Source organism: Tachysurus fulvidraco, chromosome 16 (genome assembly GCF_022655615.1).
Source record: "Tachysurus fulvidraco isolate hzauxx_2018 chromosome 16, HZAU_PFXX_2.0, whole genome shotgun sequence".
Classification (NCBI taxonomy): domain Eukaryota; kingdom Metazoa; phylum Chordata; class Actinopteri; order Siluriformes; family Bagridae; genus Tachysurus; species Tachysurus fulvidraco.
In genome coordinates, this window is record NC_062533.1 from 11,428,147 (window position 1) to 11,453,549 (window position 25,403).

The window sequence follows — 25,403 nt, forward strand, 5'->3', positions numbered from 1 at the left end:
CCAATGAGAGTAAGTAGAAGTATGTAAAGTTTGCATCATGCAATCATTTTAAGGTCATCATTTTCATATTGCTACTAAACCAGGGCTCTCAGGTTTTGAAGACAGGCAAGTCTGACACCCCCACACCACCCCCCACCCCTGCCGCAATTTAACTAAATACAAAGTATTTGTTAAATTTCCATTTATTAATGGAAATTAATAAGTTGCTCCCATTTAAAACAGTTTGGCTCAAGCCCAGACATTTTTAGGGTCATGATTGAGTTTCGTGTTGAGGTTTTTTCAAACTGACCATCGAAAATACCCTCTCTAATGAGTTTTTTTTTTTGGTTGTTGTGTTAAATCTTATCCAGATAGTGCTATTTTCTGATTGGCTATTGTGTAGCCTTGTGTAGCCTTTTTTTGATTGGCTGATAAGTGTCAGGCTCGACTAAGAACTTCAGGGGAGACGCGCTTGATTCCTGCTCGGTTCCATAGAGACAGCGGTGCAGACAGATACATTTTGGGTGCTGCAACATATTAAATATATGATAAATAGTCAAAGTTTTTCTGCTTGACAAATACAATGTGTGGCGGAAAAGCGTGACAAAAGACCGAAATGCGTGACTGTCACTCTCAATACGTGACACTTGACAGCCCTGTTCTAAACAGACTCCAAATAGAGGTTGTGCAGGAAAGTCTTTGTGTGACAGAGAATTGCTATTGATACCCTGAAAGCATTAGTACTGCTGACGAATATGTAAAACATTGCTTGTTTTATTAAAGCTATGTTAAGTTTTAATGGAATGGGATAGAATATAAGTCTTAAATTATGCATGATTGAAAATGCACCAGAACAGACTGGTTTTATAGCTATGGTGTGGATTTAAATCCTGGCTAAAATAAAAAGTTTTTGGTGTGAAGAATGTTCTCATTTTTTTTTATAGATAAAATAATTAAATCGTAATATTTAATTATTTTTTTGAGTGAAGTGGGCTATTTGTTTTGAAATGGGTTGACAAGCTACAACTCCTGCTTAAATACGGAGTTTTTTTACAGAGTTCGCTTATGTTTTAACCGAACATATCATGCCAGGATTTTTAGAAGAAAAAATATCACTTTCTTCAATGTGAAAATTCTGCAGGGACGATAAATAGAGTGGGATTTATCATATGGGAAACTCCAGGTCATGATGTCAGGTCAGATCTCTGGTTCCCTATGAGTCAGTCTCTGGAGAGGTAGATTACAGAACACAGGCTAAACGTTTCTTGTTCCTCCACTCAGGAGTATGTAAACATAAGCGGAAAAGGTAACTGATGCTAGAATATCAATGCCAGTTTGGCCATCCTATCAGGACAGATTTAACTTCCTATCATGTGCCAAAATGACACTTTAGCCTACTTTAGACACTTTAGCTAACACTACTTACTGTTAGTTAATCATGAAGAAAGCAGATGAAGTATATATATATATATATATATATATATATATATATATATATATATATATATATATATATATATATATATATATATTGTACACTTGAGCTGAAGGTTTTTTTTATAGTCTTCTAGCATGCATTTAGATTGTATGACATTGTCTACTATTGACATTAACATACATTTTCAAAAAGGTTTAAAGAAAAGGTGTTTGTGATTATAACCACCAGTCTCTTGATGAGAATAGTGAGATATACAGAGAATAAAAAAGTCTCAAAGAGCACAAAATACATACATCAGTAAATACAACAGGTGGAGACAATTGCCGATCAGCATGCGACAAGCTTCACTGAGTGATGTCTGTAACGACATTTTCCAACATCTCTGTACCTGGATGGTAATGAAATTAATGTTGAGGGGCTTCACAAAGGATATCTTATCTATAAACATCTATGCTTTTTGTTTATTATTGGAGATTCTGATTACATAATCTTTCTATTAGTATAGATAAAAGAAAACACAATAAAAGAATACATCTTATAAAAAATAATAAAAGAATACAAATTATTGCATGACATGAATATAAAGCTGAGATTCTAAGGTCTTTTATTTAATCTTAGAGATTGCACTGTTCTGATTTTTATTTTATTTGTTCCTGTTAATGGGCTACAAAAGTACATAAGAAGGATATGAAATTAAACAACTCATGGCATGTAAGTTTTCCAGAGATCTTTCAGAAATCTATCCTTTTGCAGGAAGTAAATACATGTGCTAGGTCGCATCTATCAAGAATACAGCAAGTAGCAACTGGCAAAAACTTGCTTGAACGTCAAGGACATTTATAAAAGAGACTAAAATTATCAAATGCTGATCATTTGATTTGTAATTTTCTCAGGAGAGGAGGCAAAAACAACATCATGGCTATTACAATAAAATCACTTGAGTACAATGACATTACTTCAGGTCTGAATTCAGCTATTGAATTCTATATGAATAGCACATCAACAGTGTAAGACAAACAAGGCATTGAACAACATATGAGAATGAACAACACTGAACAGAAAATTAGGTAGATATTATTCTTTTTTTTATTGTTGTTCATTTGATTCATGATTTTCTCTTACAGACAAGTATTGCCATAGAGATCAGGTACCAGCCGATGGACGGGAGTGTGAGGGTGTGGAGCGATGGGGAATTCCTTGATGTTCCCGATGATCGTGAGGGAATGTTCCAGTTTGAGACAGAGAGCCTCCTTTCAGTACACAGCCAGAGCTCAGGAACATCGCCAGGACGATCAACATACAGCATCCCCACTTTAAGGAAGTGAGTGTCTTCCTTCAGCATTTGCTGTTTGATGATGATGATGGTCATGAGGATGACAAATATCAGAGGTGACCAATGCTTTTTGACACAGGGAAAGCATAATTGTCTGTATTTTAAACTTTTAGCTGGACTAGCATAACGCGTCCTGTTTACAAGAAACCAGGGAGTCAACTGGACCAGCTAAACTGGCACAAAACAGTTATCGACAACAGAAATCATCTTGGAATAGCGAAAAATTTATTCTGTTCTAATGATTTTCCACCCAGGATAGACGTGAGCTGATATTTATTAGTGCTCTTTTTTAAAAATATACGTTGGACAAAATGTTCTTTCGCCTATTTAATCTGAGTCTCTTATCATATATACATACATACATACATACATCATGCATCATATATATATATATATATATATATATATATATATATATATATATATATATATATATATATATATATACTTACAAACATACATTATACATAGGTACATGCATGAATCAGACAGAAATACTAGACACATACACACATACATACATACATACATACATACATACATACATACATACATACATACATACATACATATATACATACAAGCTGCTTAGACCAGTAGTCATAGGAATGTTTTAGGAATGCTCTGTGTCTAAACATTTAATGTTACAATAGGAGTTTAAAAATACATATTTCACAATGAAGTGAGTTGTTGCAAATGTTTAAAAATAAAATATGTGAAGTTCTACATAGCATGCAATTTGTAATGTTCTACATATAAATTGCACTTGTAGTTTGTTAGAAAATCAATCCCTGTTGTGGTTGTATTAACATGTGGTGCATGTGTTTGTTTGAGATGTTGCTGAATAATGGATCCTTTATGAGTAATATTCAGAATGTGCTGTTTGAGAGCGTTTTCTCTCTGAACAGAGTGTGGGTTGTGGTATTGATTTTCACTAAGCCTCCTGGTTTTGACAGACATGTTCATCCATCATAACTGCCATGTAGGTTACGACTGTTATTCTAACCTCTGTCTGGGGCTGGATAATCTGCAGAAACAATGCGTGGGGTCCTGAACAATTATTAATCATTATGTATTGTATAATTGTAGTTGATTATTTACCTTTTGCTTTTTTTCTTCATCCCTGTACCTCTCGTTCAGTAGACAGCAGTCTCTAGAGGTCATTTTTATGTCTGAACATACATCATTCTATCCGAGACCCTAAAATTGGTCAGTATGTTTACTAAGATGCCGATGAACATAACCTGCGTTTTGTTAAGAGTTTCAATGTTTTGTTTTAAGAACAGCATATTCTTTAAAATACTCTTACCTTTCATTATTTCTACAGGGTATCTCCATAAAGAACATGTAGTCTTTCATTTAAGTTATTTATCAGTCTCTTTAATGTTCATTAAAGGGTAATGTTTGAACTGCAAATACATTTTCTCTGTCCTGAAACTTTACCATTGTCTGTGTTACATTATAATTTTTAAAGCCTGTGTTGTTGGGACGTTTTTGCCGATGCAATTCAGCCAGCAATTCCATCATCTCTCTTTAATTTCTTCATGCTTATCACTTTGTCCTCTTTCTCTATGCCCAACAGTAATGTTCTCTTCCATTCTTTATGCCTCCCCGTAGCAGAAGCCCCAAATGGATTAGTGTGGTGTTATCATGTAATTATGCTGTCAGTTCCTATTAGTTATAGCATCATCTCATCACATTTCCATATACATCTAGTGTTAAACAATAGCTAAATAATGAGTGTTAGTGTAACTTTTCAAGTTCATATGGGATTTCTCACATTGCAGTCAACTTATGTTTTTTTGTGTGTGCTTAACAGAAAAACTGTTATAGTGGTATAGAGCTTATGTAATATACATTAACTGCTGGGGTTACCCTGGTTACAGAGAGGTAAAGGGCTTTGATAAACCTGTGTGTGTGTGTGCGTGTGTGTGCGCGTGTGTGTGTGAGTGTGTGTGCGTGTGTGCGTGCGCGTGCGTGCGTGTGTGCGCGTGTGTGTGTGTGTGCCTTGGGCATAAGCTGATTTTTTAACTGCTCTTCCCCATTTGATAATTTTGTGGTCTGAAATAAATGTGCCTGTGCTGACGTGGGTGGATCCTCCAGTGCAGTGGAATGTTCAAACCTCCTTTGGAACACGTTTTAGTGCAAAAATCATGCATGCCATAACATTGTGAAAATATCATTCTGCTAAGCCACACAGGCATAGTAAGTTTTCAGAGGTGCCTATTTTAATTAAATGGCAAATTTTAAATAAGACAATAATGTAAATGATGCTGCATCATGGATTGACGTTATGGGAATGCTTCTTAGCGGAAAACGTGCCAATTTATTACCTCAAGGAGTTCATGTGACAACGTGATATCACTCCAGCTTATTTGTCTTCATGAAGCACTGGGAATGATTTGGTGTTTTTTGAGAATAGGGAAAAAAGATAGTAGGTAAAAATACCTAGTAAAATAATCAAATAGGTAGTAAAAATACTAGACATTTAAAAGATGTGTGCAGCCCTGTCACAGCATATGGCACACATTGTCTTTGCATTGTTTGTTTGGGTGAGCAACATGTATGTGCAGCTGACAGGGGAGTCACTTACAGGCATTTTGAGGAATTTCCCCTCTCTACGCCCCACTCTGCAGCCAAGTTTTCTGCAGCCAAGCACCTTTAACTTGTGCCCCACGTCTGCCGAAGCAGTGCATCAACTTCAGAGATGGGGAATGCAGTTTGAGTTGTCAGAAATGGAAAAGAGACGGGCGAATCCCTTTCTCTTGTCACTTCCGCTGACTTTGACCTCACTGAGTCGCCATCAGGAACACAGCTTAGACGGCAGCTTGGTGGTCCTAGAGGGGCTGCTAGAAGCCCCCTTAGAGCCTATGTAGTCAGCCTCTGAGTCATTTCTTACCCTCAAGACAACTCTCTTCTTAGCCTTGACATCACTAAAGAGAGTGGGGGACTTACAGGGCCCTCCTGCCTGCAGTTTGCTCCATGGTCAAGGTTTATTTCCATCCCAGCCAGGGAAACATTCCCAAGGTTCTCATTGTGGATTGCTGCCCTGTATTTTTTGAGCCTTCTGTCCTCCTCCACATAAGTTATATCTCTCACATGAGACTGCACTTACTGTGCCCCGTTTGGGCTCTCGGCACTTATGTACATCGCTTGAACACGTGGCATAAGTCCTTTGCTCTTGCTTTGTCACGTGACCTCCTTGAGACAATAGATGTATGTGTGATCACACAGAGCTTCAGACACTGCTTCCACAAAGAGGCATTCCCATAGCATCAAGCCATGACGCATACGTAACCCAGTATTAGTACGCTTGTCTCTTAAACAATTGTGGAGTCTTGTAAATTTGTATTGAGGTAAATACAATGAATAATTTTGCAAGTAATTTTACTTTTTTGTTTGTAAATTTTACTATTATCTATTTTGCTCTCTCTACTTTAGTATAATTGTTTATGTAGGTAAAGGATGTAAATACTTACTGTATGCAAGGCAGTATACGGGTGGTGTAGTCCATACATTTCCAGGTAAGAAAGAAAGCAGCAGTCAAATAACATGAAGGAAGATAAGGACTGGTTTATGATGCACTACAAATACTCTTACAGTATGTTATTAAATCATTAATGTTAATTTTGGCCCTACACACCTGAAAAAGCTTATTTGCATTTTGCCGAGCTACAGCAAGACAACCCTCAAAGCAACAGAGCCCAATTATTATAATGAGCATGTCATGCTACAGTACTTTGCCAAGAAATAGATGCACCCAAGATATAATGTACAAGCCAAAAGCAAAAATGCATCTTTTATTTATTTATTTATTTATTTATTTATTTATTTATTTATTTAAATAAGTAACATTATCACATTGCTATTTTCTTTCTCGAGTAGCTTAAAAAGACATCAGGATGGAGGGAGCAGCTCAAGTCATCTTACCCTCCATCAAATTATCAAATTGCTTCACTTATAGACATACCGTATCCATTATTTCTCAGTATCCCTCTGTATAAATGACTTGAAATTGTCAATTATGGATGGGGATACATCACTCACTTCTTTGAAATTGTACACATTACACATCATTTTGTTTTTATAAGAGTATAAACAATTGTAAACAGAAATCTAATTAGAACTTGTTGATTACATGTAGTTTCTGCTCTTGTGTGTGAAATAGATTTTTTAAAATATTTTTCATATTATAATGTCATAATAAAGTGCTTTGCTTTTTATTTTACTTATGAATGAACAAACATGATGCAGCAAATGTCACTGTGGAGAAGGGGAGACCACCTACTTACCGTAGGGACAGAAACAAGTTTTGTAATCCTCAGTGAGCAAACAGCAAACATAATTGGGTCAGCCATGGTGAAAAAAAAACATGTAACAGTATCTAGAGAATGTTGCAGTCTTATCTCATCTGTGCATCCCTTCAGATCGTATATGCTGTTTATTCAACCATGCTGTCCACTGAAGCTTAGCCCAAGTCTCTTGAGCAGAGAAAACATACATTATTAATCTGCAGGCTTTCTGAACCTCATTTATTCCACATTTATATTTATTCTATTTTTAATTGATTGCCTTGTCTGTCTGTCTGTCTGTCTGTCTATCTATCTATCTATCTATCTATCTATCTATCTATCTATCTATCTATCTATCTATCTATCTATCTATCTATCTATCTATCTATCTATCTGTCTGTCTGCCTGTCTGTCTGTCTATCTGTGTGTCTATTTGTCCACCTATCTATCTATCTATCTATCTATCTATCTATCTATCTATCTATCTATCTATCTATCTATCTATCTATCTATCTATCTATCTATCTATCTATCTGTCTGTCTGTCTGTCTGTGTGTCTGTTTGTCTATTTGTCCACCTATCTATCTATCTATCTATCTATCTATCTATCTATCTATCTATCTATCTATCTATCTATCTATCTGTCTGTCTGTCTGTCTGTCTGTCTGTCTGTCTGTCTGTCTGTCTGTCTGTCTGTCTGTCTGTCTGTCTGTCTATCTATCTATCTATCTATCTATCTATCTATCTATCTATTTATCTGTCTGTCTGTCTGTCTGTCTGTCTGTCTGTCTGTCTGTCTGTCTGTCTATTTGTTTATTTATATAGAATCTCCAACATAATGTATCTGTAAGTGTAGGCTCTGTGTCTAAAACCCAACAGTTTATCAGCTCATTTTAATTTACAATGACATTTTTTCTACTTTTATAAGAACTGACGTTCTTTAGCCATTTTAATGAATTTTGAAAAGCAAATTGTACATTGATTAAGAAACTAACCAGCCATTCAGGTGTGTAAAAAGCACAATGGTAAATAACAAAGTGCTCTGTTTACAATAAGTAAGAGGTGATTCATGACTCCTTGGAAGTCCTGAATTATTAAAGTTGAATGGAGGTACACCAGGTCTTGCAATATGTATTTCTCTTTAGACTATAGCTAACAACTTTTTTTTATTTTACTAATAAAAAGTTATTTAAAACTTTTTTCATATAATTGACTGCATTGAATATATCACTGCTTCTACTCTTCTACTCTTCTACTCCTAGCAAAAATAGAAGCAAAAGAAAGGAAAAAAATAAATTGCAAGAAAGATTCTGATGGTGAATTACAAATGTAACAAATAACAAAGGTTAAACATTTGGATAAGGCATTAAAAAATAAAATACTGAAATTAATTAATGGATTTGGTTATTTCATTTACGTGTTTATTAATTCATTTCAACAAAAGGTCTTAGGGCATCTGAAAAAGAGAGAAACAGATAGAAATATTGGAAATGTGAATAGGTTGTGTTTCATTCCAGTCCCTCATGCCGATGCCTAAATGATTTTCCGATTCACACCACAGATGGTTGCAGTTCAGACATAAGCATTCCATCATACAGTACACAGAATGCCGCTAGGCAAACTAAGGTTTTGTGCTGTTTCTTAAAACTTCTCTAGACTGGAGAACACTGAAGCATAAAGCAAACATTTTCAACTATTCAAAATAAGACGCAATAAGGAATCATAGAAAGCTGGAGGTTATTAATTGTGGAGATACTTATACTGAGATTTTCTTACCCCTCTCACCTATAGCTTGATCATTAAGGATCTAAATATACATTTGAATTCCTGTTAAACAGGTTTGTGGCAAGTTTGTCAAAACAGTTGATCACAGATGTAAAACCTGTAAAGGCTACAGCTATAGTGTTGTTCTGGACTGGAAGTGTCTGTTATTGTATGCTGCTGAATGATTAAAACAATCAAATATTTCAACAAGCATAGGAACAAAGTACCGTTCTCTGCTCATTATCATATAACATATAATGAAAGGCATTCCAAGTCTGGCCTGAGTTAAACCTGAAACCTCCATGGTGATGCTTAGTTTGTGTTTGTTGAACATGTGGGTGAGAAAAATGTTCTTTGATACAACATGAAGGTATCTGCTTTTGCCCTAAGAGCTCTTTTGCTGATATTCCTAGTGTTAAACTGTGGACCACGGTGCTTAAGTTGTGGTTATGTGTGTGTGTGTGTGTGTGTGTGTGTGTGTGTGTGTGTGTGTGTGTGTGTGCGTGTGCGTGTGCGTGTGTGTGTGTTTGTGTGTGTGTGTGTGTGTGTGTGTGTTTGTGTGTGTGTTTGTGTGTGTGTGCGTGCGTGCACGCACACCGTTATTTCTACTAAAACGGTCTCAGGTTCCCTACTCATTGGTGACCCTTTTCTCCCAGTTGTGACTCTTCATAGATCAGACAGGTGAAATGAACACATAGTCTGCCAGCTGCTCAGGACTGCTTTGTTCACAGGTTCCTATTTTCAGGGGGTTATTGGACGCAGAGAAGTGCACAGTGTGTATGGTATGTACGTCTGTACTTCAGGGTACATAAATTGTTTACCTTTAACTGCTTTTATCAATTAAATAATTATTATTAGTTATAGCTCTCTTTTCCTTTTAATGTGAATCTTTAATGTATGGCATTATGACCAGAGCTCTGGTGCTTTTGGAGTCTTTATCACTGAGTAATATGGGTTTTATTAACTGCTATAATGTTGGTATTAGACACAATTGAACACTGAGTGGCTTCAACATTATGCATTCATGCTGAGGTAGTTGGGCTTCCTAAAACCTGAACAAGGTAATGTGGGCATTTCTAATTTTTACTTGTTATCTGTAAAGGTAGCACGCAATACATTTGGAAACTAAACATTATTATTAAGTTTAATAGGATAAGTTTACATTAAAATACTGTAATGTATTCTTGTATAAGAACATAGGGGGAGGAAGTTGCTGTTTAACTAATATTTGTAGAATCTTAGGAACTAATACTTTCCTTAAATTGTGTTTCTTTTTGTAAGAAATATATAATGGCTTCTGGTCAAGTGTAACATTTCAATTAAAATAAATTAAACAATAAATATATATATATTTTAGAATCAGAATTTTAGGGATGTAATAATAATAATAATAATAATAATAATAATAATAATAATAATAATAATAATAATAATAATAATTTTGCCAAATGCTGTAAACTACTACTACTACTACTACTACTACTACTACTACTAATAATAATAATAATAATCATCATCATTATCATCATCATCATCTTCTACTTCTTCTTCTTCTTCTTCATCATCATCATCATCATCATCATCATCTTATATCTCTTGTCAGTGAGTCTGTAATGTCTGTAATGTCTGTACAATGTCTTGTCTGTAATGCTACAATTTACAAAAATGCAATGTGTGATTTTATCTCATAGAATGTAAACTGGGATGTGCAAACAAATAATTTATTATATTACTAATTCATCTTTTTTTTTTAAACTTGTGGCTTATTCTCCATAGTGAATTCAGCTTGATCTAACAATTTTGCTGTAATTTTAAGAACAACAAGAAAGTGGTATAGATTGCTCTCATCTGTTCTAGGACATTGATCCATATCAGAACCTAATTGGACAACTTTACCCATCTTGTTTAATAATTAAACCTATGCATTTGTCGAGCAAGGCTGTGACATCATCGGGCTTTTGTAGTACTGTTGATATCTGAGCTGTATAATATCAGTGCAGTGTTACCGGATAAGGCCAGTGCTATTGTAACTGGGTTTTTCTCAGGTGAAATGGCTGACGTATTTGTGTGCCTAAAACTTTCCATCATGAAAACAGTAACCACAATATTCTTTACAAAAGATTTTATATATGCACTGGAACATTTTTATATGTGTATAATATTTATATATATAGTGTATTTAAAAGCACAAGTCATTATTGTTACTGCATTTGCAAGCCTTGTGTGGCTAATGACTAAATTTGGTGTTTATGTTAAGATATATGTAGCCTACTATGAATAATCACAATGTATGGGAAGTGTAAAGTGATATATATAATGTAGAGAATTTACCCAGTCTCTCTGTTTAAAAGGTATACTGTATTCTTGTACTTCAGAGCAGGAAAAGGAGTGTTTTCAGCCATGAAGCTTGGAAAGGTCCGTAGCTCCAAAGACAACCACAAGAAAGGTAAATGTGCATTCAGAGCTGAATTTTAAAAAGACATAGAACTTTTTTAGAATAGAAAAAATAAAGGAATAATAGCTCAATTGAATAGACTTTTATCTAAATGCATGTCAGCAATTATAGGTAGAGGATTTTAGCAGGATTTTTGCTGTGGTTCTGCTTTTTATCTGTTTTAAAAGCATTCTGTTCTGAATTCCATTATGGCTCCACATCATTAGCAAATACTTTATTGCATTGTTCAGTACGGCTGTATTTAAAAGTCTGAAGGTTAAGGCCTCAATCTACTTTTATGTGTCTAGATGGTCCGGCCATTTTGGAAACTGAGGATCTTGACCATAAAGGCATGAAGCGCGATCCTGACACTATCTCCCTGGCCTCTATCACTGCAGTGACCACTAATGTCTCCAATAAGAGGTAGATCCACTCTCAGAATTTAAATCTGTTATTTTAATGGCTATAAACATCTTATTTCAGTTTAGACTTCATCGTTCTAAACTCTAAGAAAAAAATGAGTAACACTGTGTCTTTTCTTGCTGCTGGTGTAAAACCTTTATCTCTTGTATCGTAAGTTCTTATATTTTTAACTGTGATATTGGGTTTACTGTAGGAAAAATAAATCTATTAGATTCAAATTATTTCAATTTCCTTTTAGAGTATTTCCAAGTAAAATATACAAATATGTATGCTTGAAGGTAGCATCTCAGCGACTGGTACAGATTAATATCCTTTATTTTTGGGTGTATGCAGTGCTTTTGTTAAATGAATCTCCTTTAATGTGTTTCAGATCAAAGCCAGATATTAAGATAGAGCCTGTTGCAGGAAGGCCTGTGGATTACCAGGTATGTAATGTAGAGAAGAGAGCCAAACTCCCAATAGTTTGTTGTAACAACTGTTGTCAGAAAACGGAGGTGTCTTCACAGATAAAAACTAGACCCAAACACAAAGATAGCTAAAAAACACGATTTAAGAACAACAACAACAACAACAAAAAAAAACCCACCAAAATGTTAAACAATAGGGAAACAATTTGGGGAAGGAAAAGAAACCGAAACACCAAACAAAGACCATGTAGACAACACAATGACAAGTATTCCGCACTGCCAAAGGAAACGTGGCAGGGATAAATAGGGAAGACAATTAGACACATAAGGAACTGGTGTGCAGAGGAAGGAAGGAATTAAGACACATGAACACAAATCGTTAACAAAAATACATAACACAGGACACAACTGCCGGAATGCCCCTATTGTTCCAACACAAAAATGTTCAAGTGTGATAATGACACCTATATGAGGGATTAATTTAATTTCAGGGCTTTATAATATAATTCCATTTATTTACAGATTACCGTATATGGGTACTTTTCTTTGAAATGTGAATTCTATGAGAAACTAAATTAATCCCCAGCCTATTACTTCCTACCAACCTATGACCTATTACCAGGTACATGCTGGTAACTTAATCTTACATGAAATTATTTATTAATGAAATTTTTCTTACATGTATGACTCTAGAAATTGCAGATTTTGTTTTACTTTTGACTTCACAGATTACTATTCAAATTTTAAAATATAAAGACCGGTTGGAAAGTTCTGATGGTTCTGGTACTTACTTTGGGAACTAGGAACCAAAATTTCGTTCCCCAAGCTTCATTAGTAAAGCAATTCTACGTACTGACAATAAAGACTATTCTTGCATCTTTAAACATATTCTCAGCCTCCAAAATCATCTCCAGAAATATTAGCATGCTTTTTGTTTTTCATGGGATTGTACATTTAGCTAGCAAATCCACAAACAACACTATGATAGATGCAGAATTTAAAATGATTTCTGCTCCAGGAAACATTAATCATAATATCTATGCTGGTTCTTGATCTGTATAGAAATATATTCAGAAACCTGTAGCGTTTATCTGAAGAGTTTTTTTTTTTATATAGTTTTAATGTAATACCCCACTACAGAAGGTAAAAGTAAAAGGTTTCAAACTCAACTAATTTAGAAAAGTAGAACAATTAACCAGCTACATAATTCCCAAGGCACCTTTTAAATAGTCCAATGGTGTGTGCAACACAGTGGTGTGTGTAAATAGTGCAATGACTTCAGGCCCAGAGCTGTGGAGAAGGGAAGCTATAATAATTCCTATCATTAAAGATGTAATTTCCTTTGCAGATTAGTGTTATGGTGATTGAGGCTCGGCAGCTAATGGGTTTAAACATGGATCCATTGGTGTGTGTAGAAATTGGAGAGGAAAAGAAGTATACATCTATGAAAGAGTCAACAAACTCCCCTTACTACAGTGAGGTGAGCAATCTTGTACTTTGTAAAACAATCTAACAGACTGTTCCATCTTCCATTAAAAACCTACATTTTTTACTTTTTTATGTGATATTAATTGATAAAAGTTAAAAATAACAGATTTGTTTTTATTAAATGAAATTCAAGTCTGTACTAGTGGAGAATTTCATTTGAGTAAAATGTCCTAATTTTAAGAGGCAATAATATATTCACTTCTATATTGAAATCTTGCTTTGTCATTTTTTTTCTAGTACTTTGTCTTTGACTTCCATGTTCCACCTGATGTCATGTTTGACAAGATCCTTAAGATTTCGGTGAGTACAATCCATTTGCCATAGTAGGAAACCCTGGTACTGTATATGAAATGTTTTGTAAAATTCTTAACAAAAGCATTGGATACGTAACTATTCTAATGATCCTGCAGGTCATTCATTCAAAAAACATATTGAGAAGTGGAACACTGGTTGGAACCTTTAAAATTGACATAGGGACGATCTACGCACAACCTGGTAAGTAATAATGTAAAAGATAAAAGACTTATTACAATATTTTGGATTAATAATAAAGTGTTTTTATTGTGCTTTAATTTTTTATGGCTTTTTTGATATAGAGCACCAGTTCTACCACAAATGGGCCTTGCTGACTGACCCCGATGACATCACAGCAGGCTGCAAAGGCTATGTCAAATGTGACGTAGCAGTGGTAGGGAAAGGGGACAACATTAAGACCCCACACAAGTCCAACGAGATAGATGATGATGACATAGAAGGGTAAAACATCTAGTTTAAACTATGCAGATAGTCAAAATATGTTTCATTCATAAGAGAATCTTTAGTTAATTACAGTCAAAACATTTAGTAGGGTTATGGCATGTTGTTCAGGATTGCATAGCTTCTCCGTAATCGCAATCACTATGCACATAATTATGAGAATTTATTTAACATCTGTAATATAGCTTAATTATTAAATCATTTTTTTAACCCAAAGCAAAAAAAATATGTTCTTATAATAGCCTGTTTCTTCCAGGAATCTTCTGGTGCCTGAGGGAATACCAGTAGAAAGGCAGTGGGCTCGCTTCTATGTGAAGGTCTTCCGAGCAGAAGGTCTGCCAAAAATGAATGCCAGCATCATGGCCAATGTGAAAAAGGCTTTAATTGGAGAGAACAAAGACCTTGTGGACCCTTATGTTTCAGTGCAGTTCGCTGGGCAGAAGGTAAGCCACCTCTGATGATCACGGCTCAATGCTCTGCTAACGATACAGTGCATGTTTCATGTTTTTTTAAATGTTTCATGTTCCTGAGCTGCTACTTTCGTAAAGCTGTAATAGTATCTTATAATCAAACTGACTGACAGGAGTTTTTGCATGCGTCACTGATAACACACATCTAGATAATGTTGGCACAGCATTTTGAACACATGCATTTGTTATTAGGAAGATGTCACTTCAACAGGGTTTTAAAGCATATTTTAATAAAGGTTCTTAATATTCCACTGTTTATCACTTTATTGGAGGATGTGAAATAATGAGAGGAAGAAAACAGAATAGAAATTGAGGTGAATCTGCTTTTTATATTGTAATAGTGGGGATTTAATGAATAGTGTGCAGAGTTCTTCCTAATTAGTAAACAAAGTCTATGTGGTGTACATTGCATAGGTAGTGATGACTTATGAGTGCTTATGAGTGATATATGTGACGTATCTTCAGCTCATAGCTCAGTCAGGAATGTAGCTGGCTAGCTAAAGAGTTCCAGACACAGTGGAAAAGGTGCTAGCCTGCTTATCAATAGGGTTTGAGTTCAAGCACAAGAATCTGCCAATGTGAGGCTTTATTGCTCTCTATGAACTTCACCATACTGTACATGGAGGTAAAGGCTGTCTGTCTTAGTTGACTAGTCTGTTTAATGTACAGTGTCGCAGCTGCCTGGTGAATAACATTTTATAGTACTGGATGCTCTTGCACTAAAATAATATGACAGTTCTTCAGTGTTACAATTCAGCCAATAATATTTAGTGCAGAGTACACAGCCTAAAATGTATCATTAAAGTTTACTGAATTGCCACTTTCAGTAGTCAGCTTAATCTATAGGGCATGGGGAAGTGCACAGCACAACACACACAAATCTTCCACTAACAGCTAAAAGCTAAATTCCCCAAGTGTACCAGCATTAATAAGCATACTTACAGCATACTGTGCTCTGTGCTAGTTACCTACCACTCTTTTACAACCATACATGCATGTGTCGAATGCTGCTGAGTGCTTCAGTAAAGTTCCCTTTATATGATGTGCATTGCATGTATGTGTATACACAGGGAAAAACCTCAGTCCAGAAGGGCACCTATGAGCCCGTTTGGAATGAACAACTCATCTTTACTGAGATGTTCCCACCCCTGTGTAAACGCTTAAAGGTTCAGATCCGGGATTGCGACAAGGTTACCGATGTTGCCATAGGAACTCATTTTATTGATCTGCGCAAGATTTCAAATGATGGAGACAAAGGTACAAGGAAAGGACATGCTGTCACCACAGTATGAGACTTTGAAATGGGGACAAAAAGTCTACTTATTAGAGTAAATTTTTTAAGACATTAGCAAGGAAATTGGCTTTTTCCCAGAAGCATGAATATTTTGGCTCACTTTGCTGTCTCCTCTTTAGGTTTCTTACCCACGCTGGGGCCAGCCTGGGTGAACATGTATGGCTCCACACGCCAGTACACTCTAATGGACGAGCACCAGGACTTAAACGAGGGGGTCGGAGAGGGTGTGTCCTTCAGGGCCCGCCTCCTCATTGCTCTTGCTGTGGAGATCTTAGACACGTCCTCTTCAGATATAAACATCTCCGCTGAGGTCCAAGTGGAGCCCATCCCAAATGTTTCAGAAGTGAGAACAATCAGAACAATTTTTAAAGTGCTTGGTGCAGCATTAGTAGGGTTAAGGCTAGGGTTATGTAGGAGGGAAACTGTTTCAATGTTAGAAACACCACTCTCATGTCCAGGCAGTTAATGTGCCATGAAAGAGCAAAGTCCAAAAAGAAGGACTTTTTGTCCTACATATTTTAGAGTTTTTCCTGCTTCCAACATTTATTAAACTAATCAGCTGATTAACAGCTGTTCGTGAGTGGAAGTGGGTGTGATAGAGCAGGGAAAACACTTAAATGTGCAGAACAGCAGGTTTATTAGCCACTATAAAAAGTAAGAAGAAGAGAAATAAAGTAATTTTACAAAAGTAGATATTGAGGATGCATCCACCAATATATCTATAAACTTCAATATCTAATTTAACATTATTATTTAAGTGTGGAAGTGGGTCTCTATTTTCTGAACAATTAATAATTAGATCTTAAGACTGTGTGTTTTAACAGGTTATTGAGAATAAATCTTCCAGAGCACTGACTGACATAATTCTCATTTGTTTAAGTAATCTTTCTCTGTTCCATCCAAAAAACATGCTAGTAGATGGATTGGCTACTCCAAATTGCCCTTATGTGTGAAAAGCAGGAAAAATCACCAGCCCTGTATCTTAAGGTTTGGATCTCATTTTGCACTTGTGCCCATGGGACCATCTTTTTTTCCGATGGGCAAGGATCGGTTGTCTTCTGTGGTTTGCACAGAGATACTCCATAATAATTCAGATGTTTGAAATGTTTAATGGGGTCGCAGTGTGAAAACACATTTATGGATCTAGATATTGACAAGAGCAAAGTCAGAATGTGTTACAGCAACTAACCTAGAGCAACACTCTAATAAGATACAAACTACTCAATACCTCACAGTATATTTACTTTTTATGAAGTAAACCTGAGGACAAACCAATGTCTGTTATTTCACTATAAATTGTAATGGTGCACTTTTCCTGCATAGCTCAAATGAATGATAAATAGAAATAAAATTATTTAAATAATAAAGCAAATTGATTTTTCTCACATGAGCCACAATCAGCCTGACCAACAATGGGTGTAATATCAGGCAGTATAAGTAGATGGTTGCGGTTCATGATCTCATCTGTCTCACTTTGTCTGGTCTGGAATTTTTAAGATCAGAGGAAAGTGAAGTCAAATAGTAGGGGGTTTTGGGCATATGGTGCTGGCACAGTTCCACATGGATCCACTTCCACTGTTGGTTCTCTTGTCTGATTCATCCTGAATTTTCTGCACTTTTGAATCATCCTTGAAAATCCTTTCACCTCTACTCTTCTACATGAGTGTACTGTATTGACTCATAATCCCTCTATCCAGTGTCACAGAGAAGAGGATGGGTTGCCTTTAAAGTCTGGTTCTTGTAAAGGTTTCGTTCTCATGTTGTCTCATGAAGGATTTCCTTGCCACTGTTTTCTCTGGCTTGCTCATTGGGGAATTAAATGTACTTAATGTTTGATCTAAGATATGCACAAAGTATTTTATGGAGTCCATGATCTTAAGTAATTTTTTTTTATTGGATTCCTGTTAAGCTGCTTTGTTATTTTAGGTTAAATCTAAAGAACAATACTGCTCCAATAAGAAACATGGTGATTTCTAAGAGTCTACAAATTCTCTTTGTTTTCAGATTTCAACAGGCAAAATAGAGGAGTTTTTTTTGTTTGGATCCTTCTTAGAGGCGACCATGATTGACAGGAAGATAGGCGACAAACCAATAAACTTTGAAGTCACTATTGGTGGGTAAATGATATTAGCCTGAAGATTGATTTAATTTTTATGTCATGTTCCTGGAACACGCATAATATTGGTGTTTAAATATATGTTTTACTGAAGTACATTTAACAAGATATATTTTGATCCAAATATCCTTTGCAATCATGCCTTCCCTGTTCCTAGGTAACTATGGTAACCAGATTGATGGTGCGAGCAAGCCAGTAAAAAAGAAGAAGAAGGGCAAAGGGGATGGTGATGATGAGGAGTCTGAGCTGATCCATAACTCAAGTGATGAAGAGACTGAGGAGGATGGGGAGCTGGCATCAGTATCCTCTACTCCTCCCATGAAGCCTGTAATCACCGACAGGTCAGTCTCAAGGGAAGAGAGCTGATGTCTGTGGGGTTAAAGATATAAGGCTAAGGAAAGCGTATTGATGGGTTGGTGTTTGCTGCATGTGGACACATCCTTCTAATGCTATTAAATAAATTAGCAATTAAATGTTGAGAGTAGTGAAGTGAATTATGTAATTGTCATTCGAGAAAGATGTAGGCAGAGTTTTGCAATTCTAATGTCATATAGCACATCTTTTTGTCCAGAGATCATTAAATCTAAATAGTTTTCAGTCTTCTTAATTTTTTTTTACCTTTCTTTCTATTATTCTTGTTTTGTTTTTTTTTACTTCTACATGAATCAGTTAAATTGATTAGTTATTTGTATTTATATTATTTACCAGTGCAGCCATTCCAGGACTTGAACATTGTGCATTTTACATTTATTTTCAGCAATTACTTCCATTTGCCATATTTTGAAAAGAAGCCTTGTATCTACATCAAGAGTTGGTGGCATGATCACAGAAGACGTTTCTATAACTCAAATATTATGGACAAGATTGCAGATAAACTGGTTAGACAATTTGTCCTTATGTTTTCTAGAATTGAGAAAATACATTGTTACATGGTGAAGAAATATTTTTACAAGCTCAGGAAATATGTGTGTGTGATAGGAAGAGGGTCTGAATGATGTTCAGGAGATTCTGAAGACAGAAAAGGCTTATCCTGAACGCAGACTGAGGGGTGTTCTGGAGGAGCTTAGCACTGGCTGCAAGTATGTGTGCATGAACCTGTGATGCTGCAGTGGATTGCATTATGATCCTGTGATATTACTGTGATTGACCCACAGGGATTTTCCAATGATTACAATGTCTAATTTTTTCATTTACGACACACTGCATGTTTTAATGATTTATAGTTCGATTTAATGTTGTGGACCATCTGAGAGCCAGGTTACCTGATATCACTTATGTTAAAGCTGGGATAAGCACTCAATCTTCACCAACATCTCTCTTTCAACACACACACACACACACACACACACACACACACACACACACACACACACACACACACACACACACACTGTACAGTACACACACACACACTGTACAGTACACACACACACACACACACACACACACACACACACACATACACACACAGTACAGTACACACACACAGTACAGTACAGTACACACACACACACACACACACACACTGTACAGTACACACACACACACACATACTGTACAGTACACACACATACAGTACACACACACACACACTGATACAAACATATTAAAATAAAACCCTAGTAATAGCATTCATGGTAAAGATTAATAAATCTGTACAGTCAATCACTCTATTTTATAAACAATAACCACCAGCAGCAGCTTTATAAATTCCATATGACAGTCTATGAATTATTTAACAAATAACAACAATCACTGTATTTATTTTAGAAACTTCTCATCTTCTTTTTCTGTTCTGACAGTCGGTTTGTCACTCTGGCCAATAAAGATCAGAATCAAGCTGGTATAACCAAATTGGATCGGGAAAGGCTGAAATCCTGTCTAAGAGAGATGGTATAGCATTATATTTACACAATACACACCCACCATATAGAATGAATAAAAGCTGGAACATAATGAGCTGAATGTGCTTTGCTGTGATGTTTGTAGGAGAGCATGGCCCAGCAGGCTAAGACAATGCGCTCACAAGTAAAGAAAAACACTGTGCGTGACAAAATGAAACTGGCGCAGAATTTCCTGCAGAAGCTTCGGTTCATGGCTGATGAGGTTAGAAGTACAACAACTTCTGACACATTGTATTTCATATCATTTCACATTTATGTTTTTTTATGAAAATATCACTTTTGGGGTTTTTTCAGCCACAGCACAGTATTCCTGATGTATTCATATGGATGATAAGCAACAATAAGCGTATAGCATACGCACGCATTCCTTCAAAAGACCTCCTCTACTCAATTGTAGATGAAGAGATGGGTAAAGATTGTGGGAAAGTCAAAGCTGTCTTTCTCAGGGTAAGTCGCACTATTTCTTTCATTCTCACGTTTTGTCCTGTTTGAGTTCCCTTTAGTTTTAAGCTCTAAAAGGAGTGCTATGTAAATGTCATAGTAAAACTTTTATATTGTTCTTAATATAATTTTGACAATTGTATGCAGTTACCAGGAAAGAAGAGCTTTGGCCCAGCTGGCTGGACAGTTCAAGCTAAGATGGAATTGTATTTGTGGCTTGGTCTGAACAAACAAAGGAAGGACTTCTTGAGTGGCCTGCCCAGTGGCTTTGAGGAAAACAAAGCAGCTAAAAGCACAGGCCTACAGCCGGTGCCGCCCAATAACCTCGTCTATAACAGTAAATATGCAGCCTGGCAACCAGCTTCTCTTAAGTCTGTGTGTTGAGAGACTTCTAAAACTTTACATAAAGCCAAATGAATTTGAAATTTTTTTTTTGAATTTGAATTAAAAAAATGGAATTTGTTGATTTTACTTTAGTTGTAAGCTTTTAGTTTGTATTTAGTTATTTTGAAAGAAAGAAAGAATAAATAAATGAATTTTTGAATGAATGAATGAAAAAGAAAGAAAGAAAGAAAGAAAGAAAGAAAGAAAGAAAGAAAGAAAGAAAGAAAAACTTGTAATTTTGTGTACTATATCTAAAATTTCATTTATTTTATTTCATTGGTACTTCTCCCAGATAAACAAATATTGTCTTTTAATGTTAATACCTTAGCTTTTTATTTAATAACATTATAAGAGGACTATTTGTATATTAAATTAGTCTGTACTGTAATAATAAATAAAAACTGTGCACTGTTTTCCTGATTACATTTTATTTTGTAGAATTTAAAATATTCTTGTCACATCACTAATGATTATAACGATTTTGGATGTGCTTTCTGTAGTATACTATAGAGTTACTTTATACAACAGCAATTACTATGTCATTTGGATATTTAGATTTAAAGCCTCCGTGTCCCCCTTTAGGTATGCAAGTGTTCCAGCTAAGGGCTCACATGTATCAGGCTCGTAGCCTGTTTGCTGCTGATGACAGCGGTCTGTCTGACCCTTTCGCCAGGGTCTTCTTTTCCACATACAGTCAAGTCACTGAGGTGTGTTTCTCTGTAATACTTTACCTATGGATTTATGGATTTCTTCCATTTTCATAAGATTTGCTGCATACTATGCTGTACACGTTTGTATTTTCTACATACACGTATGTTTTACTGAATTAATGTCTGTTGGTTTGTTTCAGGTGCTCAGTGAGACTCTTTGTCCAACATGGGACCAGTTGCTGGTGTTTGATAATGTTGAGCTTTACGGTGAAGCCAGTGAACTCCGTGATGACCCTCCAATCATAGTCATAGAAATTTATGACCAAGATACTGTGGTAAGGGTTTGATTATTATGTTTGTGTGTAATTATTGCAGTTAAATTGAGCTCTAAATTAGAGACTCTAATGGACGGGTAACAAACCCTCATTTCACTGCGATAAGATTTTATTGAAATTTTCGCTATTGTCCGAAGTCAGTGTTTGTTCCTGTTTTACTCTGGCCCTGCCTTGTTGTTGAATAACAGTGCTGATTTAAACACTCAATGTAGATTAGATATTATGCAGAAAAGTTTTGGTTTATGCCCGTGGTTCTTTTCAGAGTGTACCCAGATGTTCTGTAAAACATAGCCCCAACTTTGTTTTCCTTTAATCTATTACTAATTGCAATATTCTTCTATTATAGTTGTTATTAATTACTTATTTTAAAGCATTTTATTGGCAGGCCCTCAAATTAACTGTGTGTAATCCAAATAAACCAAAAGACACTTTTTATTAATGTAAATTCATTAAAGCTAGGTGTTGTAGATATTTTAACACAGTCATGGTTGTTTGGGTGAAGAATAAAAATTAATTAATTATTAAAAAAATATACAACTACAATATTTATTTATTTATTTATTTATTTATTTATTTATTCATTTATTCATTTATTCATTTATTTATTTATTTATTAATGCTTATGCCTAATGTCTTTCATTTTTTATAATTTTTAGAATTATCTTCATTATAATACATATTTATGTGCATCACGATACAGTATGTATGTTGTGGTTAGACTTATACAGTTTTGTCTTATACAATGTATAGCATAATTCCACCCCTACTATTTAAAATGCACTCAGATGGCTCCCTCAATACTTTGGGATTTCTTTGCATTTGGGAAGGTTCATTTCTCTTGTTATTGTAGTTTTAGTCTAAATTATTCTAACTGCACTTATGGTGTTTGTTCTATAATGATTGTGGGAGTTAAGAGCAATATTGCAATGAAAAGAACATCACAGCTTTTGAGTACCTATTTGCTTTTGTTTCATTCTTAAAAGTAGTTATTAATAACACAACACAAAATCCCAATTTCCAAAACGTTTATTAAAGCACTTGATATAATTATATAAGATTTCATTGCAATTAATAAAGAATATATATGTAAGAACGAATATATCTAGTTCATATCAAATCCTATCTGTGGGTATGTGGCAACAGTGACCTCCAGTGCTTATGAAAGGATTATCATACGTGTGTATTGTGTGCAGGGAAAAGCCGAGTTCATTGGCCGAACTTTTGCCAAGCCCTTAACTAAGATGGTTGATGAGCATTATGGGCCCCCACGCTTCCCACCCCAGTTGGAGTACTACCAGATCTTTAGAGGAAACTCCACTGCAGGAGAGCTGCTGGCTGCCTTTGAGCTTCTACAGGTACAGATTATGCAGATTTGGTACATATTATACAGATTTGATTATACCATTAACAAGAGATTTGTAGAATTTAGATCATAGTTTTTATTTGCAAATTGTCTGAGAACTATTTTAAAATTTTAGGTGCTTCTCTCAGAAAACTGTCCATGTTTGTTTAAACCACCTCCTTACAGTCTGTTTTGTTTTTCTGCAATTGACTCAACTCCACTTTGCCGATTCAATTTAGCTTCTGGCGGTTCCAATGGATAGTGACAGACATATACGTTCTATTTCAAGCGGAATTTAGTTTGTGTTGCTGAATGCTTTCCCATACACAGATCGGGCCAGCAGGAGTAAAAGATCTCCCTCCACTTGATGGGCCAAATGATGAAGATCATGGCCCCATCCTACCAGTGCCTCTGGGAATACGGCCTGTCCTTAGCAAATACCGCATAGAGGTGAAAATCTCAATAAACAAAATTACACACTGCCCATAATCAGACCTCTTGTGTAGAGTTAGTATGTATTAATGACTGTGTGAGACTGAGACTCTCTATCACCCTATAGATTCTGTTCTGGGGCCTGAGGGACATAAAGAGAATTAACCTGACACATGTGGACAAACCTCGTGTGGACATTGAGTGTGCTGGAAAAGGTGTCCAATCAGCCCTCATTCTAAACTACAAGAAAAACCCAAACTTCAGCACTCTGGTGAAATGGTTTGAAGTGGTGAGTTTGCTCCAATGTAAATAGCCCACATCCCAACTAATAAGTTTAGTTGTTTTTTTTTTAATGTAATGCCTTATGTCTAGGAATCTTCAGTACAGAATGTTTTATTTGTCAAATTTGCTAGGTGCTTGGTGCAGGTTTTGTAAAACACTGCAGGAACAGTGTTACCACCCCCCAAAAATATTGCGGACTGCTGTATTATATACTCTATTACATAAAACCTGCACAAAATAAACAACCATTAAAGGCCTATTTTTGCTTGAAATAACAAAATGGCCATTCATATACTGATTTACAAATGAGCACTCATTTAAATGCATATAACACTTGACAGAAATGAAAAAGTTTGTTGTTATATAGTCCTATAAAAACACACCAGCAAAAGAAAAGTGAAGCTTTACAATGCTTAGTGAAGCTTCACTTGATATATTTTTGTTATATATAAAAATATATATATTATAAAATATATAATATATATATTAAATATATATATTATATATATATATAATATATATATTATATATATATGTTATATATATATTTTAGTTACTCCTCACTTTGCAGGGTTTCAGGTCTTTGTTGGCTCATATTCATCTCTATTAATAACATCTTTGATTTCACTCTGTTGAGAATGTAATTTATTTATTTGTTTTGTAGTGCCACACAAATATGTGTGTAATTTGTAATATCAATGGGAAAATATTAGCGATATATTACTAATGGTATATATTGCAGGACCTACCAGAGAACGAGTTACTCCATCCTCCTCTGAATATTCGAGTGGTGGACTGCAGAGCTTTTGGACGTTACACATTAGTGGGTTCACATGCTGTCTCCAGCCTTCGGAAGTTTATCTACACACCACCAGATAAGAAGACCGACAACTGGGCCAATACAGGTAGCTAAGAACATTTGCCAAAAGCTTTTTATTTCTCTGTAAAATTTGAATCTTGACAAAGAAATGTCTTGCTCTTCAGAAGTTTTAATTTACTACACTAATTATTTAAAGAGAAATGCTATGTACTGGGACTTTCCAGCTAACACAAAATTTCAGAAATGTATTGACTGTGCCGTAAGCTTGGCTGTAATTATATATTTTTTTTATCTGAATATTCCTTTTTAAACAAAATCAAGCATCTTGCATACATTACTATTAAGGTTAAACTAAATGTTGCAGGAATACTGTGGGACCTTTAAAAAACATCTTAAAAACCTAACAGTTTGGACAGTTGGAAAACTAAGGATTGCATCCTTTTATACAGTGCATGCAAGTTTGAACAGTTTCCTTTTCCTTTTCCAAGCTAATTCCCTTTCCTCACTTTTCTCTCCACTCTTTCTAACCTGCATTGGTAACACTGTCCTGTCCTTTCTAATGGTATTTGCCATTTAACTGCTCATATACACATGACCCTGCCAACTACAGCAAGACTAG

General features: G+C 35.4%; 1 protein-coding gene across 2 annotated transcripts in view; it reads left to right on the forward strand.

Annotated features, from left to right (window-relative positions):
• The window catches only part of otofa (otoferlin a), a 56,444-nt gene that overhangs the window by 21,617 nt on the left and 9,424 nt on the right, over window positions 1-25,403 (forward strand). For both annotated transcript variants that reach the window (XM_027166376.2, XM_027166377.2), the window contains exons 5-29: window positions 2,542-2,738; window positions 11,182-11,252; window positions 11,549-11,663; window positions 12,034-12,088; window positions 13,419-13,550; window positions 13,796-13,858; window positions 13,969-14,053; window positions 14,155-14,314; window positions 14,571-14,757; window positions 15,855-16,041; window positions 16,198-16,421; window positions 18,083-18,191; window positions 18,352-18,535; window positions 18,952-19,072; window positions 19,173-19,273; window positions 19,997-20,087; window positions 20,184-20,300; window positions 20,393-20,545; window positions 20,687-20,876; window positions 21,506-21,630; window positions 21,774-21,908; window positions 23,102-23,263; window positions 23,581-23,700; window positions 23,810-23,971; window positions 24,707-24,869. In XM_027166376.2, the coding sequence (XP_027022177.2) occupies window positions 2,542-2,738; window positions 11,182-11,252; window positions 11,549-11,663; window positions 12,034-12,088; window positions 13,419-13,550; window positions 13,796-13,858; window positions 13,969-14,053; window positions 14,155-14,314; window positions 14,571-14,757; window positions 15,855-16,041; window positions 16,198-16,421; window positions 18,083-18,191; window positions 18,352-18,535; window positions 18,952-19,072; window positions 19,173-19,273; window positions 19,997-20,087; window positions 20,184-20,300; window positions 20,393-20,545; window positions 20,687-20,876; window positions 21,506-21,630; window positions 21,774-21,908; window positions 23,102-23,263; window positions 23,581-23,700; window positions 23,810-23,971; window positions 24,707-24,869 (3,409 nt within the window). The remainder of the gene's footprint in view (window positions 1-2,541; window positions 2,739-11,181; window positions 11,253-11,548; window positions 11,664-12,033; window positions 12,089-13,418; window positions 13,551-13,795; window positions 13,859-13,968; window positions 14,054-14,154; window positions 14,315-14,570; window positions 14,758-15,854; window positions 16,042-16,197; window positions 16,422-18,082; window positions 18,192-18,351; window positions 18,536-18,951; window positions 19,073-19,172; window positions 19,274-19,996; window positions 20,088-20,183; window positions 20,301-20,392; window positions 20,546-20,686; window positions 20,877-21,505; window positions 21,631-21,773; window positions 21,909-23,101; window positions 23,264-23,580; window positions 23,701-23,809; window positions 23,972-24,706; window positions 24,870-25,403) is intronic.